General features: G+C 57.7%; 1 protein-coding gene across 5 annotated transcripts; it reads left to right on the top strand.

The window, feature by feature from the left end:
• The first annotated feature begins 1,431 nt into the window (after positions 1-1,431).
• Zmiz2 (zinc finger MIZ-type containing 2) lies at positions 1,432-14,682 on the top strand. 5 transcript variants are annotated; one of them, XM_013148220.3, is made up of 19 exons: positions 1,432-1,564; positions 6,575-6,686; positions 6,769-6,883; positions 7,102-7,304; positions 7,445-7,628; positions 7,811-8,071; positions 8,171-8,350; positions 8,807-8,884; positions 8,973-9,141; positions 9,523-9,667; positions 9,751-9,961; positions 10,700-10,805; positions 10,961-11,118; positions 11,778-11,845; positions 12,096-12,164; positions 12,296-12,543; positions 12,922-13,091; positions 13,173-13,415; positions 13,978-14,682. In XM_013148220.3, the coding sequence occupies exons 2-19, from the start codon at positions 6,637-6,639 to the stop codon at positions 14,083-14,085; spliced, it is 2,766 nt and encodes a 921-aa protein (XP_013003674.1). In that variant the 5' UTR covers positions 1,432-1,564; positions 6,575-6,636; the 3' UTR covers positions 14,086-14,682. The 5 variants fall into 5 exon arrangements, with proteins under 5 accessions (XP_013003674.1, XP_013003672.1, XP_013003673.1 ...); XM_013148218.3 differs by having other exon boundaries at positions 1,471-1,564; positions 6,572-6,686; XM_013148219.3 differs by lacking the exon at positions 1,432-1,564 and adding an exon at positions 1,622-1,902.
• Positions 14,683-18,587: the final 3,905 nt, after the last annotated feature.

Below are 18,587 nucleotides of genomic sequence, written 5' to 3'. Positions count from 1 at the left end.
CAGGGTAGTAAGAATGCTCCCAGGTTGTGGGCACTGGAGTCTCCTTCTGAGGTGGTTTCTAGAGTCCTTCTGACCTGAGCAAATAACTGGTCAAAACAAACACAAACAGGGGCTGGGGGTTTAGCTCAGCGGCATAAGCACCTGCCTTGCAAGCAGGCGGTCGTGAGTTCGATTCCCGGTACCGATAAAAATGAAAAAGACAAAAAAAAAAAAAAAAACACAAACAGCAGTGAGTTGTTTTGTTTTTTTTGTATTGTTTTGTTTTGTTTGAGATAAGGTTGCACAGCTGGGCGTGGTTAAGCGTGGCTAAGGCCTGTAATCCCAGCATTCCTTGCAAGTTCCAGACCAGCCTGGGCCTCAAAGTGAGCTCAAGGCCAGCCTGAACTGCATAGAGAGACCCTGTCTCGAAAAAAAGACATAAGGTTGTGCTATGCAGTTCAAGCTAGCCTCAGATTTGCAGAGATCCTCCTGTCTCAGCTTCCCATGTCCTAGGATTATAGGCGTGTGCCACCATGTTCTGCAGTGGTGAGGTTTTACATTAAAGGAAGGAAAAGAGGTTCTGCAGAACCAGTTTGGGCCAAGGAGAAGCAGGAAAAGGGTGAGTGCAGGACAGAATACAGTGGCCCGAAAAACCCGCAGGAGCTCTCATCAGAAGTCACCTGTAGGGCCTTGGGACCTGCTTTGCACATGTGCCCTAGATTCATAGTTAACAGGTCATGCCTACTCCTCCGACAGTTTTGCCAGGCCCTAGTGTGCTGCCTCAACAGTGCTAGAAAGGTTCACACAGCTCAGGGAGAAGCTCTCTGCCTTGGGTCCAAGGCCCTGATGGAGGTGAGGCACAGAAGAGCAGACTCGGTGGGGAGAAAGGTAACTTGTTCAGGGAAATTGGGCTTTTTACCTTTTCTTTCTGGTGTTATGGATTGAACCCAGGGCCTCTGCATTGATCTACATCCCGGTTCTTACCTCTCCAAAAAAAAAAAATTTGAGACAGGGTCCTCTTGCCCCAGCCTCTCAAGTGCTGGGATTACAGGCCTGCATCTTCAAGCCTGGCTCAGTGTTTAATTTTGAGACAAGACCTCATCAAATCGCTTAACTGCCTGGCCTGGGCTTGAATTTGCAATCCTCCTGCCTCAGCCTTCTGGAGTGAGATTACAGGGATGCTGGTTAGGATTAGGGTTGATTTCCTTCAAGTGCCTGTTCACTAATGACAGCACAGTATCTAGGCTCTCCTCTGATACTCGTGTTCAGTCGGATACCAGGAGAGTCTCAGGATGACAGGGCTGCAGACACCAGGACAACAGCGGGGCCAGGGAAGGGGCCAGGAGCCAGGCTCAAGCAAAGTTCGCTCCGGCCCCGCCTCCCGCCCGGCCCCGCCTCGCCCCGGCATCCTAGCCCCGCCTCTCGTCTCGGCCCCGCCCCTAAAGGTTCCTCCCCGTCGCCCTGGCCCCGCCTCCACGCCAGCTCCGCCCCGGCATTCCGGCCCCACCTCTATGCCCGGCCCCGCCCCCGGTGGACAGCGAGCAGGAAGCGCGCAGTGGCTCCCTACGACGTCGCGTTCCGAAAGGTGTGAGGGGAGAAGGAGCGCGGGTCGCGGTCTGGCGCGTTTCCCACTCGCCTGGCCGCCAGGGGCCCGGTCTCGCCCTCACTCTTGCCCTCGGTTGCGGAGGCCCACTGACGCCTCCGCCCGAACGGCGGCTCGGGGCTCGACTGCTCTGGCCTGGAGGCGGGGCCGGCGGCGCGGCGTCATGCATATGCATGAGCAGCGCGGCGGCGGCTCCATTGTGCCCTCGGCGGGCGGCGGCGCGATGGCGCGGGCGGCGGCCCCGGGTCGGCGGGCGGTGCGGAGGGCGGGCTGAGCGCATGGAGCGGCGCGGGCCGGGGGCCGGGCCGGGCCGGTCGAAGGTGAGCAGGATCCCGGGGGCGCCTGGCGCGCGGGCGCGGGCAGGTACGGGGCGGGGGCGGGCAGGTGCGGCTGGCAGGTGTGGGGCCCCGGCACCCTCGCAGGGATCGCGGCCGGGTCGGGCGCCCACCTGCTGACCCGCCGCGCGCGATCGAAGCCCAGTCGTCTTCAGCTCAGGTTCGGACCGTCGCCCCTCCCAGGCCTTTGTCGGGTGTTGGCAAGGAGGCCGCCAGGCCCAACCTGGGGTCTCACCTTCGCAATGGCCCTCAGGAGGCTGGGGTGGGCTGAGGGCCTCTGGAAAGAGGATGCTCTGATTTGTCCCCTACCCCGGCGGTGGTGCTCACGGGGACGCCTTTTCCAGATCGAATCTGTTGAAGATTAAAGACGGGGGTGTCCTACTCTCATGGGCTACTCCAAACCCCACCTCCGTTCCCCCAACACAGATGCCACGGCCTCACCATCCAGGGTCACCCAGCACCTGCCTTGGCCTTTCCCATTGTCCTGTCCCTACCACCCAGAGCCGCCGCTGCCTCCCTTCTCCCCGGGGTTCCGTTTTTCGTGTAGTCAGACATCCGTGGTGATGTCTTCAAGGTATTTGTGTTATTGCAGAAGATTTCACAGGGACATGGAACATGTGACTGGATCTGAGACTGGTGCACACAGGGAGGGTGGCCACAGCCTCACCATCTAGTCCAGGCAGAGGAGGACTGAGGGCCTCCCTGGCGCTCCCTTGAGAGCTGTAACAGGAGAAGTGAGGGGACCCTGAGTTCACCTCGCAGCGCTGACCTCAGAGCCCCTGTCACACCCAGGGCTGGTACCGGCTGGAAGTGTAAATGAAAGGAAGCAGGCGGAGACTTCTGAAGGACAGGCCCGGCGTGTCTGGGGAGCATCCTGATTACTGGGGTTGGTTGCTCTTCAAGGGCTGATGACATAGAGGTGGTCATGTGTTCCCAGTGCCATAGTGGCCACAAGATACTCATCTGACAAACCTAGGTTTGGGTTGGGCCTTCAGCCATTTACTAGGCTGTCCCACACCTGGGTCACTGGTCAGTGGATCTCTCGGGACTTATTGGTGAAGTCTGCTATCCCAACTTTTACCTCCTCCCTTGGGTGGCTCAGTGTGCATGTCCCATAAGTAGAGGAAAAGGACCTCTGACCCCCTATGCACGTCATCACCCCCTTTTGGCACTGAAGACCCCATTTCTGCCACTTCCAGAGCTGTGTTTGTTGGTTTGTTTTGGACAAGGGTATCCCTGTATTGTCCAGGCTGGTCAGGACTTCCTGGCTGAAGAGTTCATCCTGCCCCAGCCTCTCTCGGGTTAGGGTCCAACCCTGGGTCCTCAGAGGCAGTGAGTCCTCATTGTGGCCTGTTAGGAAGTGGTGGCCAGCCATGGGCTGTAATCTTGGATTGTGCCATACTTACTTGATCCTGAAGGTGCTACCCAGACCTGCTGAGATGGATGGAGCCAGGGAAGTTGGGGTGCAGCTACCCTGGGACACCCAAGGTGGTAGAAAGCAAGTTCCCTGAGTTCTCTTTCTAGAGGAAGATGGGACCTAACCCCCAGTGAGCTTACGGCCGTGTTGACTAACCCCAGGCCAGAGCAGTTGAAGCTGACACCTGGGGACAGCCAGGCTGAGGGTTCACCTTCTCTGGGACCCATCTTCTTCTCAACCCTGTGCGCACCTAATTCGCTGTGTGTCAGGAGCATAGGGTCACAGGAGGCCAGCCTTGAGGGCTGGGATCTTCCCGGAGAGGGGCTGGAGGTGTTATTTCAGGGGCCCAGCAGGAAACCCTCCCCACGCAGATGAGTGTTTGGGGGAGGGGAGGACTGGAAATGTCTGTGGTCTGTGTCCCACAGCAGAGGAACATCATGGGTGGAATTCCCCAGCCCCATGTGACACAGGAGGCTGCGGGGGGGGGGGGGGAGCGGACAGGCGCTACCCTGCCCTACACCTGCCCGGGTCTCTGTGTTTCCTAGATGGGAGGCACTCATACGGGTCAGTGACACATCAACCACGGAAAAAATTTAAGACTGGGACCCTGACCCATCCTAGTGGGTGGCACAAGACAGTCTGAGAGCTGACAGGGATGCACTGGAGTTGGGGAGCTGCTACACGGAGTGACCTGAAATGAGCTGGTGGTGCCACTGCCCACCTGGTCTCCCCAACCCCGTGTGCCTGAACAAGCTGGGTTGACCTGACCAACTCTGGAGTGGAGAAGCTGTCTAGGTTACTCTTCAGAGACAGAAGTAGAGCTGCCACCACCACTGCTGGTGGCTTTGTAATTAACATTCTTATTTCAAGATAATTGTAGAGGGGCTGGGGATTTAGCTCAGCAGCATAATCGCCTGCCTTGCAAGCAGGCAGTCATGAGTTCGATCCCTGGTGCCGATAAAAATGAAAAAAACCAAGAAAAAAAAAAAAAGATAATTGTAGAGTCACAGGCAGTTCCAAGAAATAACAGAATAAGGTCCCTTGTATCCTTCGCCCAGTCTCCCCAGCGGTAACATTTTGCAGAGCTGGTACCTCGTCATCCCAGGACACCACATGGATACAATCCTGGGCTGCTCCCCTGGCTGGCCAGGCTCCCCACCCCCACCCCCCCACTGCTGGCGAATTGACAGAAACAGGAGATCAGTGCCTCCCCATTGGTGTTAAACCTCCTATGGCAACCACCAGTCTGCTCTCATTTCCCTGATTTTGTCGTGTCAAAAATGCCAAATGACAGCACCATGCAGGGTGTCGCCTTGTGGGGTTGGCTTTTTCCACTCAACAAAGTTCCCTGGAGATTGAGCCCAGGCTGTAGTGTGTTAGCGCTAGTTTATTCTTTTCTCTGGCTTCCCCTACAGGTAAACCACAGTTGGTTTAACCCTTTGTCCATTGAAAGACATCTGGGCTCTTTCTATTCTTTGGCTATTGTAAATTAAAGCTGCTAGAAGCATTCATGTACAGGTTTTCATGAGAACCTAACTTCTTGTTTGTCTGAGATAAATGCCCAGGATTGCAGTTGCCAGTGGGCCCAGTTTGGTAAGAATTGGCTAGCCAGGTATGGAGGTGCACACTGGAAATCAGCACTCTGCGAGGCTGAGGCAGAAGGATCGCTGTGAGTTCAAGGCCAGCTTGGTCTACAAAGTGAGATGAAGGTTAGTCTGAACTACATAGCGACCCAAAAAACAAAAACAAAACAGTAGGTCTGAAACATTGACAGTCCAGTTCCTCCATGTCGTTGTCTTCTGGATTATGCTTTTTGGTATCAGGCTTAAGAACTACTTGGTCTAGATGCCAAAGACTTTTTTCCCATGCATTTTCCTAAGTATTTTATGGTTTTGTATTTCACATTTAAACCTAGAAAGACCAAATCCATTTTGAGTGAAGTTCAGCATAAATTGTAGAGTTTGGGTTGTCTTTGCTTTGTTTTCCTCCGAGTCCTGGGCCCTCCCACACAGCCCCAGCCCCTCCCACTCCTGTAGTGTTAGGTTTGCTTTCCTTACTGTCCACTTGTCCCAGCAGTTTGTTGGGGGAGGGCTGTCCTCCCTGTTTTGAATTGTCTGTACCTTTGGATCTGTCATGTGGCTGCTCTGGTCCCTGTCCCGAGTCTTGTCCCACAGACCTGATGACCCTATCTGTTCTAGCTGTTGAAACCTGTGAGTTGCTCCAGGCCCCATTGAACAGGTCCAGACCTGTAGGAGTCTGCCAGGCTGCAGGACCCCTTCGCACAGGGTCACACTCCTCCTGCCAGGCTATAGGATGGGGATGCTGCCCTCGGTAGGCTGGCCAGGCTCTGCTGGCTCCCTATCCTTCATGGCTTTGGGTCCAGGCTGCACTTGGCCTGGGGAGGGGCACCTGAGAGCAGGGCATCTCCCTCCCTGTTAGAGCTGGGCCAGGAAGGGTTCAGGCTGCCCAGGCAGCGCCAACATAGTTCCTTACCTCTTCCCTGAGCCTGGCTGCCCTGCTGGTCCCGCCTTGCCGGTGATGGGCTGAGGGTGAGGCCCCATTCAGCACACAGGTGTGGCTACTGATCTTGGGAGCAAGATAGGCCCTGTGGGTGTTGTGGTGACTGGGTGGAGGCCACTAAGGTCAGCACAGGGCAGGGGGACAGTGAGGCCCAGAATGACTCACAAAGGGCCACCCCCGCTGGACTGTGTGCCCCAGGGGTCAGGCCAGGAGGAATGGATGTGAAGGTGGCCCCAGATGTGTTAGGGCCAAAAATGGTGCCCAGTGGGTAGCTGGTGGCATTTGGGCACAGACTGGAGGCCTCCCCCAGCTCAGTGAGTGGGAGGACAGGCCCTGGACAGTCCCCACATCAGAGTCCCTCCATGCGTCAGGCTGGCTGTCCCTATCCCATCAGGAACTTCCTGTGTGCTGACAGAAGGGCTTGCAGGGAGCAGCACTGCCTGCCCAGCCTGTGTCCCCCTCCTGAGGGGTCCTTGGCCCTGTCACCCACAGGGCACCCATCTTTGGTTTGGACAGAGTGGATAGCATGGGATTCAGCAGCCTATTGCAGCATGACCAGGGCTGTAGGTGGCAGGGCTGGGTCCCGGGCTTGTTCCTTCTGGGCAAGTGCCAGTCTCTACTGCCAGGCCCCAGCCATCTGTGGAGGAAAGAGCGGCCCTGGTGGCCCTGGGGTCCCTCTATTCTGCACCTGAGCTCGCTTTCTTTCCCTCTTTCCAGCAGCCAGAGCATCAGAGTCTCCCATACGCACTGGCAGACCTGGCCTGCAGGCTGCTCTGTCGCCAATGAACTCCATGAACCCCATGAAACCCACCTTGCCCCCGGCGCCACACGGGTGAGTGTGGCCCCCGTGGTTGCCCCGAAGGCCCTGGGCCAGCTCTCAGCCACTGTGGCCTCACCAGCCAGTCTCCCTGCAGTGATGCTTCATTCGCATACGAGTCTGTGCCTTGGCAGCAGAGCGCCACTCAGCCTGCCGGGTCCCTCTCCGTGGTCACTACTGTGTGGGGAGTCGGCAACGCAACACAGAGCCAGGTGAGCACAGCCCCAGGCTAGGAGGTCAGATCCTTCCCAGACCCGGGGAGCAGGGAGGTTGGGGGCTGGGGTGTGCAGGTGGCTATCAGGCCTCCAGCGCCTGGGTGCTGGGACTTCCACCTGTTGTGGGTGTCACACCCCCTCCAGGGCAGGCCTCCTGGTTTCGCCTGCTGCAGAGGTGCAGTTGGTTCCCTCTGGTGATTACCACTTCCTTGTAGGTTCTGGGGAACCCCATGGGCCCTGCTGGAAGCCCCCCTGGTGGCTCCATGATGCCTGGCGTGGCAGGTGGCGGCCCCGCCTTGACCTCCCCACAGTGTCTGGGACAGCAGGCCTTTGCCGAAGGTGGTGCTAGCAAGGGCTACATGCAACAAGGCGTGTACAGCCGTGGGGGCTACCCGGGGGGCCCCAGCTTCACCACTGGGTAAGCAGGGGCCTCACCTGGCAGGGGTGGAACATGCCAGCCCAACGGGTGCGTTGCAGTCCGCTCCTGCAGCCACCGCAGGGGGCCAGACAGCATAGGTCCCCAACCTGGAGAGCATGGCTGTGCTGTGTCCCCTGTAGGTATGCGGGTGGCCCTGGGGGCCTAGGACTCCCGACACATGCCACACGACCCTCTGCTGACTTCACACAAGCAGCAGCTGCAGCTGCCATGGCTGCCGCCGCAGCCACTGCCACCGCCACCGCCACTGCCACCGTGGCCGCCCTGCAGGAGAAGCAGAGCCAGGAGCTGAGCCAGTATGGAGCGGTGAGGTGTCCCAGCGGGTGTCACGCTTGCCCAGCACCATGGGACCAGGGTGGCTCGGGGAAGCAGTGGCACCCCAGCATCCGAGGGTCGCAGTGCAGGCCCAGCCGGTGTCAGGGTGGGTGTCATGTTTCCTGAGCCCTTTGTGGGTACACCTGGGCCATGCCTTTTTCTTCTTTTCCCAGATGGGGACCGGACAGACATTTAACAGCCAGTTTCTGCAGCATGGAGGGCCCCGGGGGCCCAGTGTCCCCCCTGGCATGACCCCTACCGGCATGGGGGGCATGATAGGCCCCTCTACCCTCTCCCCCATGACAATGAACCCCACCCGGGCAGCTGGCCTCACATCCCTGTATGCAGGGCAGCGCTTGCCCCAGCACAGCTACCCTGGGTCTGCCCAGGCCCAGCCACTGCCCCGACAGGGTGTCAAGAGGACCTACTCTGAGGTGAGGGGCAGCTCCTGGTGCCCTGCTGAAATCAACTTCTGGCCCTGCTACCAGCACCGTGCCCTCACACTTCTCTCCTGCTGCATGCCTTTCCCGCAGGTGTACCCAGGGCAGCAGTACCTGCAAGGTGGCCAGTACACACCCAGCACTGCCCAGTACGCGCCTGGCCCTGGGCAGCCCCCTGCCCCCTCCCCCTCCTACCCTGGGCACAGGCTGCCTCTGCAGCAGGGCCTAGGCCAGTCCCTGCCTGTGCCCGGCCCCACGGGACTGCATTATAAGGTAGGGCCAGCTCCCAAGTGCCTTGGGACACCACAGGGACCCTGAGGCAGTCCCGCCCTCAAGGACTGCTGGGCTGGGGAAGGTGGGGAGCGCTCACTGGGCTCAGCAGTGCACAGGGACCCCTGTGGGGCCACTGCGTCTACCTCCAAGCAGCAGGCAGAACAAGGCCCTTCTGACAACCCTTATGGGAACGGGTCCCCAGTGCCTTGAGTGCTAGGGAAGGTAGAGGCAGCGGGAGGGGAGGAGGAAGTGTGATGTCTGAAGCCCTCATCCAGCCCTCCCTTTGCTGTGGTGGTCATTTTCACCTGAGGAGATGTAGGTTGTGTGGGTGTACAAGAGTATAGGAGGATGTACAGTGTAGTCCCCCTGGTGTACAGACATCTAGGCTCTAGCCCAGGAGACCCGGCCGGGCTTCTAGGCTTGGGCCCCAGGCACACGCATTCCTCTTTCCTGCAGCCCGCAGAGCAGTTCAACGGCCAGGGTACCAGTTTCAACGGGGGCAGCGTGAGCTACAGCCAGCCTGGCCTGAGCGGGGTATGGGCATGGGCACCCAGGAGGCTCCCAGGGCAGGCACCCCACCCCAGCCACCATGCCATCCTGATAACTGTGCTCTGCCCTACAGCCTGCTCGGTCCATCCCTGGCTACCCCAGTTCCCCACTTCCGGGGAACCCCACACCACCCATGACGCCCAGCAGCAGTGTCCCCTACATGTCTCCAAGCCAGGAGGTCAAGTCTCCCTTCCTGCCTGACCTCAAGCCGAGCCTCAGCACATTGCACCCCTCACCCTCTGGTGAGTGTCCAATCACCAGTAACACTTCGACAAGGTAGGGTGGTCTGGAGCTGGGGGAGCTACTGGCCCCCAAGAAGCCCCAAGGGTCCTTCCTAAAAAGCCCTTCCCCATCTAGAAAAATACCTACCATGAATAGAACTAATAACAGAATAATTTTGGGGGACTTCTGATCCTTAAGACCTCTTGCTGGTTGAAAACCCCTCCTTCCAGGGTGACCACAACAGCAGGAGTGGGGTCCTGACACCCTCTGGGAGGTACATAAGGACAGGCACCTGCTCACCCAGCCCTCTTACACACCTGTCTGGGAGGGACACTGGTAGGGAAATTGAGGCAGGGCCAGCCAGGCCTTGTCCCCCTCTGATGCCTGGTGCCTGCCCCCAGGCGGTGGCCCCTGTGACGAGCTGCGGCTGACCTTTCCGGTGCGGGATGGGGTGGTCCTGGAGCCCTTCCGCCTGCAGCACAACCTGGCCGTGAGCAACCACGTCTTCCAGCTGCGTGACTCGGTGTACAAGACCCTGATGCTGCGGTGAGCTGGGCCAGCACCCCAGCAAGTCCCCACCTCCCCCCAGCAGGCCCCCACCCAGCCTTAGCCCCAGCCTCTCTTCACAGGCCTGACCTAGAGCTGCAGTTCAAGTGCTACCACCACGAGGACCGGCAGATGAACACCAACTGGCCAGCCTCGGTGCAGGTCAGCGTCAATGCCACCCCACTGTCCATCGAGCGTGGGGACAACAAGACCTCGCACAAGCCACTCTACCTGAAGCATGTGTGCCAGCCGGGCCGGAACACCATCCAGATCACCGTCACAGCCTGCTGCTGCGTGGGTGTTGTGGGCTGGGCGGGACATCTAGCTACTGATTGCCAGGCTCTGGGTGTGGGGAGGCCTGGCCTGCGGGTGGTGTCCCCCAGCAAGAGCCTCCTCCAGAGCTTTTTTTTTTTTTTTTTTTCTTTGATATCAGAGCTCAAACTCGTGATCTTGTGCTTGCCAGGCAGGCTCTTATACCACTGAGCTAAATCCCCGGCCCCTAGAGCTTTGTCCTTGAACCAGTGCGTTATTGCTGCTTATTACCAGCTCCCCAGAGCCCTAGGAATATCGTAGTGAGGGGAAATTAACTAAGTTTGGTACTCATACTAGTTATACAAGAGGAACAGAGCTGGGGCAAAAGCTCTCTGGCCAGGTGCTCCAGGTTGCTTCAACCGACCCCACACGGGCCTGGAGCTGTTTGCAAGCCATGGGGAGTGAAGGGGGTCCTGTGGGTGGGACAATCTGATGCCACCTTCTGCGGGACCCTCAGGGTTTTAACTCAGTCCTGGGGCCACCAAGGGAGTGCCATGAACAGGGGCTGTCCCGGCAGCTTCAAGTGAGTCCCCGGCAGTGTTTGGTGGACAGGCTATGTACGTTGTTGAGACAGGTGTATGGGCAGGAGCCGAGGCGGTTGACTCACAGAAGTGTAGGAAACATGTAGGCTGTACATCAGCACTGGCTGCGGGAACACGCCATCCCTGCCTCAACACCATGTCCCCTGATGGGACTGAGCTGTGTCCTGTCACCTTGCAGTCGCACCTCTTCGTGCTACAGCTGGTCCATCGCCCATCTGTGCGCTCCGTGCTCCAGGGCCTCCTCAAGAAGCGCCTGCTGCCAGCTGAACACTGCATCACCAAGAGTGAGTGTCCCTGCCCTGCCTCCTAGCCTGGGCCACCCTAGGCCCCTGGCACAGCACACCGTCTCCTCGCCTGTGTGGGCTCTGTGCTGGGGACCTAGTCACAGCCTCTGCATGTTTCCGATCTCCACTCAAGTGCTTTTCCCTGTTACTGATAGTAAAGCGGAACTTTAGCAGCGGTACCATCCCTGGCACCCCTGGGCCCAACGGAGAGGATGGGGTAGAGCAGACAGCTATCAAGGTGTCCCTGAAGTGCCCCATCACCTTCCGCAGAATCCAGCTCCCTGCCCGAGGCCACGACTGTCGCCACATCCAGGTATGTGGTCCAGGGCTTTGCTGGAATCCAGTGCCTAAGAATTATCTTAAAGCTGGACGGGGTGGTGCATGCCTGTAATCCCATCCCTCAAGAGGCAGAGGCAAGAGGATTTTCAGCTCCAGGCCAGAGTGGACAATGTAGGAAGATTTTCTTGAAGCAAAAAAAATGTTTGAGTTGACCTTAACTGCCAGGGCATCAGGACAGTCCTGCTGTGGAAACCCTTAAACCCAGCTGTTTCCCTGAGCCTGGGATTTGGTTTCTTCTAGTGATCATTTATTATGCTTTTACTAGCTGCTGTATCCATAGGATTCCATTTTTAAAAGTTGTACAATGCAGGGCTGTGAGAGCCTGGCCTTGGTGGAGACCTTGAAAGTAGCCCTGCCCCTGTGGCTGCGATGCCACCACTGACTGTGCAGTGGTTTTGCCTTTGGCGCCGCCAGGCTGTTTTCTTGTCAGTGCAGCTGCCCATTCTTCCCTGGGCTGTGGGGCTTTCTGGTACTCAAGAGGTCTGCTTGGGGTTCTCGGCTCCGACCCACAGAGAGAAAACGGCAGCCTTCGAGTCCTGCGCATGCATGTGAAGCCCCAGAAACAGCAGGTGGCAGGATGCCTGGCCCAGCCCACACTGAGCACACCCCATGTTCCCATCTCTGTCTCTGCAGTGCTTTGACCTGGAATCATACCTGCAGCTCAACTGTGAGAGGGGGACCTGGAGGTGCCCCGTGTGCAAGTGAGTCCCACCCTGAGTGACAAGGGGCGCTGTTGTCCTCCCAAGGCATCTGCAGACAGGACTGCAGTGTCAATGACTGCACAGGACTGGTGAAGGTGGCTTGGCTCAGCCTAGGGCAGAGACCTCATATGGGGTGGCCTTCCCCAAGTCACCTCACGCCCGTGGTCACCTCACCTGTGTGCCTTGTGTAGTCACCTCACGCAGGGTCACAAGTGAGGCCTCCAAACCAAGCTGCCTTTGTCTTCCACAGCAAGACGGCACTGCTGGAGGGCCTGGAGGTGGACCAGTACATGCTGGGCATCCTGATTTACATCCAGAAGTAAGCGGCTCCCTCCTGCCTCCGCCCCCACCCTGGCATCTGTGGCCACCAGGGGCTGGCCTGGTGTCTTGAGGGAGACAGGCCAGAAGGCGCCCCACCAGGCAGGGTGATGACCCACTGCCCTCGTCTAGCAGCTCTGACTATGAGGAGATCACCATCGACCCCACGTGCAGCTGGAAGCCTGTGCCTGTGAAGCCCGATGTGCACATCAAGGAGGAGCCCGACGGGCCCGTGCTGAAGCGTTGCCGCACCGTGAGCCCCGCGCACGTGCTCATGCCCAGTGTGATGGAGATGATCGCGTCCCTGGGCCCCAGCAGTGTCCTCTTCGATCCCCTGCAGCCCCCGTCAGGCACTGCACCCAGCGACTACCCAGTCCAGGGTGAGTGCATCCCTGGCCTGGATACTTGGTGACCTGGGATGCATGCCTCGTCCTCTTGCTCAGAGAAGCATCAGAAGCCACACGGCTGGTTGTGAAATGCACTCAGGGGCCTCCTGGCAGGGATGCCTAGGGAGAGGACAGGCCCAGCCATGCCTGGGATATGGCTGTACTCTCCCACCGGGTTTGGAGTCCCCAGACTGAGTTCCATGGGCCAGCCCTGTCTGGGCATCCTTTGGGGACCCAGCTGCGTGTGTCTGTTGGGTCTCCCTCTTAGGGTTGTCCCCAGGCCCAGTGCCCTGGTGTTGATGAGAACTTTGGCCTCTTTGGCATTGTGGGGAGCGTTGCCCACCTCCCCACCACACCAGCCTCTCCTCTCAGGTTCCAGCTTCCTGGGGCCTGGGCCCTTTCCTGAGTCCTTCGCGCCCACTACACCCAGCACCCCGAGCCTCGTGGAGTTCACCCCAGGACCACCCCCCATCTCCTATCAGTCAGACATTCCCAGCAGCCTCCTGACTCCCGAGAAAACCGCTCCCTGCCTCCCGGGCCAGGTCAGTCCTCTTGTGGGGCTGGAGAATAGGCGGGGCGCCAAGGGAAAAGGAGCTGTTCTAACAAGTCCTCTCCTTCCTCAGATGACACCAGCAGGCCACCTGGACCCGGCTCACAATCCTGGGCCCCCGGGGCTGCACACATCCAACCTTGGGGGACCCCCTGGCCCCCAGCTGCACCACCCAAACCCTCCCCCAACATCCCGACCGCCCTTGGGCCAGGCGAGCTCGGGGCCCATCAGTGAATTAGCCTTCAATCCGGCCACAGGCGTGATGGGGCCCCCCAACATGCCCGGGCCAGGGGAGGCCCCAGAACCAGCTCTGGACGTGAGTACTGGACCCAGGGAGCAGTGGGGCACCGCTGGAGCTAGCATGTCCCTTGTCCCCCAGATCTACATGCTTTGTGGAAGGGAAGACACTGACCCAGGGAGCTGGCGGGGGCTTTTCCTGCCGGTTGGGGGCAGGGCATATGTGCTGGTATGCGACCTGCCATGGCAGTGGGACACCATGCTACACAGTGCAGAAGGACAGAGACACCTAGGACAGAGGCACTTGGCTCGGCTCTGTCCCTGCTCCCTAAAGCCTTGCAGGAAGGGCCAAGAAGGAACAGCCAGGCACAGGACATGGGCTGAGTCCACCACATTCATTAGCCCTGGGAGTAGCTTGGGGACCTGTGCACCTCCAGGGCTGTCCCCGGGCACCCTGGTTCGTATAACAGCATGTCAGGGCTGTTCCCGAGCTACACACCACCTCGCAACCCAGAACAGGCGTTGGCGTCACTGGAGCAAGGCTGCTTGGCATCCGAGGCCAGGGGTAGGCAGGGACAGGGCCTAGCCAGCTGGGGTGCCGGATCTCCTCGAAGCTGCTGACTCATTTGCTCTGTCCCCAGCTGCTCCCGGAGCTCACCAACCCTGATGAGCTGCTGTCCTACCTGGGCCCCCCCGACCTCCCCACTAACAGCAATGATGACCTGCTCTCCCTCTTCGAGAACAACTGACCCCGTGTGACCCCAGCCTGCAGAGGCACCCAGAGATGTCACCTTGGCTGACCCCAGCCCTGCAGGACACAGGCAGTCCACTCCGGGTCCCTCCACGCACTGGCCAGAGCACCCCACACTGGGTCCCAGGCCTAGGCCCCTGCCCGCCCCGCTGGATACCGAGTGTCCTGCCCTGCTTGCCCCACCCGCCTGCTCCCGGTCCACCCCATATCCCAGGAAGAGCCAGTGCCCACGGGACCACCCAGTGCCAGCGCCAGCCCAGCCAGTGTATGCCGTGGGCTCTAAAGCACAACGATGTACATAGTGTAGTGTGCCAGCCGCATGTCCCCCACCGTGTGGACCCTGGGCTCTGTCCCTTCCTCTGGGGACAGCTGGGGCGGCCAGTGAGGAGGGGACTCAGCTCCGTGAACAGAATCTCCAGTGGGCTGCTCTCCCACTCCCCCTTTTCTGTGAAAGTGAAGAATTAGCTGTGTTTTTTAACCACCTTGTTTCCGCCTGCGGCCCACACCCAGGTAACGGGAGGCTCCACTGCCTCTGCCAGTGCAGGGCCTGTTGTGTCTGCGTCTGTGCGATCTCTATTAAAGGACTCCCTCCTGGTGGGCCTAGCCATCCCTCCTTCATGCAGGGGGCTAGGGCCTCCCTGGGGGACCAGTCCCACCTGTGGGTGGTTCTGGGGGGTGCCTTTCGTGGAACTCTACTGTGCCTGGCCCAGCCCTGGTCCTCCCCACTCTGTGGTAAATTTCCTTCTCCCTGGAATTTTCCAAGTTGGCTTCAGCTGCAGGGCTGTTTTGCCAAGTATCCTAGACTTGCCTGAGAGACATTTGCCACCATGTCACCTTCCTGGGTATGCCCCAGGGCGGGGAGCAAGCTGTCCCTGGGGAGGCACCAACCCAACCAGGGGCCTGTCGGCCCAGCTCTGTCTCCCAGAGGGCTCTGCTGGCTGCCCTGGGAGGGCACACAGGTGCAACCTAGCCACATCTGGGGTATCAGGGCTGGTGAGCTCGTGCTGCCTGCAGGGGGTACCTGTCTCAGCCCAAGCTTGAGGGTTGGGAAGGAAGGAGGCACCCTAATTTCATGTTCCCTTAGAGACCTGAGTTGCCAGGGTTTTTGTTTTCAGTACCAGAAATCAAACTCAGGATCTCGTGCTGACCAGGCAGATGCTGTGCTGCTGAGCTATGTCCCCAGATCCAGGTTTTATCTTTTTTGAAATAGGTTCTTCATAGCCCAGGCTGGCCTTGAACCTTCATTGATCCTCCTGCCTCAGCCTCTCAAGTGCTGGGATTATAGTCCTGTGCTACCACTCCCAGTGCTAGTTCTGGGGTCCAGGGAGTAGACATGGAGAAAAGTAAGGGACCAGTAGCACACAGGCATCAGCAGAATGGGGTACATGGCCTCTGATCCCTGGCACTGATGTACCCCTTCCCATGAGGCCTGCAGAGGGGTCTTCAGTGGGGGGGCCTCCAAGCAGCCACATTTGTGATGGTACTCCTGTGCCTGGTGGTGCAAGCAGGGCACAGATACCAGCTGAGTGGAAGGGATGCACACGCTGCCCTGCAGCTCAGGGCCATTCTCACTGGCCGGCCAGGACAGGACAGTGACGGCCCTAGCACAGCTGTGTGTGCCAAGGGCCACCTAACTACACAGGAGCACCCTGGACCTCAATGCATACAGCACTGCACTGGCACTGGACATACAGGCCTCCGGGTCAGGACAGCTTATGCTGCATAAGAGACAAATCCCGATCATCTGGGATGGGACTAGGGATCCACAGCAGACAGCCACGGGAGCATTCACAAAGGTGGAAACTGACAACCATGAGGAGAGGGGGGGACAGTACTGAAGCACAGTACCTGCCTGGGAAGCCCATAGTCCTGAGGTCAGCACCTGGTTCAAAAAATAAACCAGTGAGCAGAGTGCAGTGGTGTATGCCTATAAGCCCAGTACTCAGGAGGCTGAGGCAGGAGGATTGCCCAGAGTTCGGGATCAGCCTGGGCCCCATAGTGAGTTCAAGGCCAGTTTGGGCTACATAGTAAGACCCTGTCTCTAATGCCTCTTTTTTTTTTTTTTTTTTTGTCTTTTTTCATTTTTATCGGTATGGGGATCAAACCCCCGACTGCCTGCTTGCAAGGCAGGTGCTTATGCCTCTGAGCTAAATCCCCAGCCCACCCTGTCTCTAATGAAAAAGAAAGTAAGACAAACCTAAAGCTAGTAAAAGAAAAAATAGGACAGTAGAAATAAAGGGGGGAAAATAAGAGAATTGATTTAAGAAATACTGGTTGTTAATGGGTTTTATTTTGGTTTTTTTTGAGACAAGGTTTTAGTATGTACCCCAGGCTGGCCTTGAACTCTGGGCAATGCTCCTGCCTCAGCATCCTGAGTGCTGGGATTACAGGCGTTTCGCCATCACAGTCACAGCTATTATGGGTCTTTTTTTTTTTTTTTTTTTTTTTTTTTTTTTTTTTTGATACCACGATCAAACGACCTCACACCTGTCAGGCAGGTGCTTATGCCACTGAGCCAAATCCCCAGCCTTATGGGCTGGTTTTTAGCAGGCTATGCAAGTGGCTATGCAAGTGGGAGTGTGTTACATGTGCACACCTGTGTGCTTGCCCAAGCCCAGTATCCCTGGCGACCTCACCAGCCTCTTGTGGACCTTGTGTGGGTCTCGGACCCTACAGCCCTTTGAGCTTACTAACCCTCAATGCTCGGAATTGACTTCGACTCATCCTGAAGCTGTCCCTGTTTCAGGTGTGGCCTGAGAAGGTTCAGAGGCCCCTTCCCAGCCACCTCTCGGGCCTGGGCCTCCCACTCAGATCCTCATGGCCAGGGCTCTGGGTTCCAGTGACAGCAACAGACTCCAGCCAACTTCCCATAGAAGGAGCTGGAAACAGCCTCCTCCCCAGGGCACTCGGGCAGCCAGGCCGGGCAGGGCCCCTGAAGCAGGATGGCCTCTGCTGCCTGCTTCTCAGGTGGGAACCGGGGGCTTCTCAGCCTCCCTTAGGATGTCCTGGGTGGGGGCAGGTATAGTGGCACACGCCTGCCACCCCTGCACTGAGGCCAAAGCAGGGTGCTCTCAGTCCCAGGCAGGCCTGGGCCAAACTGAGCAAGAGCCTGGTGTTCAGAACAGACAGACCTCCCCGCCGGCCTGGGGCAGGCCCACAGGGTCCCGACATGTGCACCCTGCCCCTCTGCAGCCAGAACTCTGTGTCCACTTGGCTTCTGGTGATGGCATTAGTGGGTGTGGCCTTGCCTACAGGGGACCCTGGTCCAGCACTGCCCAAAAGAAACATGCCAGATGCCTGTGTGCTCCCCACCCTGGGCCCAGGGTTGCTGCCTTGGGAGAGTAAATGCTCATCTAAGATTTTTCAAAACAGCAACAGAGTCCCTCCTCCACTTCTTGCCGGTTTGGTGCTTTTTTGCAATACTGAACATTCACTCACCCAGTGATCCAGGGACTACGCCCTGGATATTTACCTAAATGCATTGAAAACAAGGTATGAGGGGCTGGGGATTTAGCTCTGCGGCATAAGTACCTGCCTTGCAAGCAGGCAGTAGGGAGTTCGATCCCTGGTACCGATAAAAATGAAAAAAGACAAAGAAATTAAAAAAAAAAAAAAGAAAACAAGGTGAGCATGAAAATGTCCACATGGAAGTTTACAGCCGAATTAATCATTGTGAAAATATCTGGAGGCTGAAGCAGAGGATCATTTGAGCACTTAAGTTTAAGACCATCCTAGGCAGTGTAGTGAGACCCTTGTCTTGAATGAAAAAAAAAAAAGGCCTGGGGTTTAGCTCTGGCATAAGTACCTCTCTGGCAAGCACGAGGTCGTGAGTTCGATCCCCAGCACAATAAATAAGTAAAGTCAAAATTGCTAAATTTGGAGGCAACTGAGATGTCTTTTGGAAGATGAGTGGATAAACTGCGCACATCCAGTCCTTGGGTTAGTCCGCTACAAAGATGAGCAGGCCAGTAAGGAGGAGATTTGGAGGACGCCCTGGTAATCCCAGCGCTTGGGAGGTTGAGGCAGGAGGATTTCTGAGTTCAAGGCCAGCTTGAAATGCAAAACAAGATTCTTTTCTGTTGTCTTTTTGAGGCAGGGTTTCACTATGTCCTTCAGGCTGGCCTTGAACTCACTGTGTAGTCCAGGCTGGCCTCAGACTCATGGTGATCAGCCTTCCGAATGCTCGGATTATCTAGGTGTGCACCATGATGCTTGGCACAAGACACTGTTTTAACAACCCTACACCACCCCCTAAAAATAAGTTCAAGCCCGACATGAGCTCAAAAAGTGCTATATATTGAGGCTGGGGATTTAGTTCAGCAGCATAAGCGCCTGCCTTGCAAGCAGGCAGTCGTGAGTTTGATCCCTGGTACTGGTAAAAACGAAAAAGACAAAAAAAAAAAAAAAAAAGTGCTATATAGCATGCAGTCCCTGGTATAAATGGGGGGCAGTTAGTCTTTTGCTGCTAAAATGCCCTGCCCATTCCATGAAGGCCTTCCG

This window comes from Cavia porcellus, unplaced genomic scaffold (assembly GCF_034190915.1).
Source record: "Cavia porcellus strain 051 isolate PalLab524CR breed Dunkin Hartley unplaced genomic scaffold, mCavPor4.1 scaffold_23, whole genome shotgun sequence".
Lineage (NCBI taxonomy): Eukaryota > Metazoa > Chordata > Mammalia > Rodentia > Caviidae > Cavia > Cavia porcellus.
Note: the sequence above shows the minus strand (reverse complement) of the source record. Positions and strands in the feature narration are given on the sequence as shown.

Bases quoted from the DNA above. Each gene is read 5' to 3' on its own strand.
- Zmiz2 (XM_013148220.3), top strand. From the start codon at position 6,637: ATGAACTCCATGAACCCCATGAAACCCACCTTGCCCCCGGCGCCACAC. The intron at 8,885-8,972 runs GTATGGGCATGG...TCTGCCCTACAG, and splicing joins GCCAGCCTGGCCTGAGCGGG to CCTGCTCGGTCCATCCCTGG. The intron at 9,962-10,699 runs GTGGGTGTTGTG...GTCACCTTGCAG, and splicing joins CCGTCACAGCCTGCTGCTGC to TCGCACCTCTTCGTGCTACA.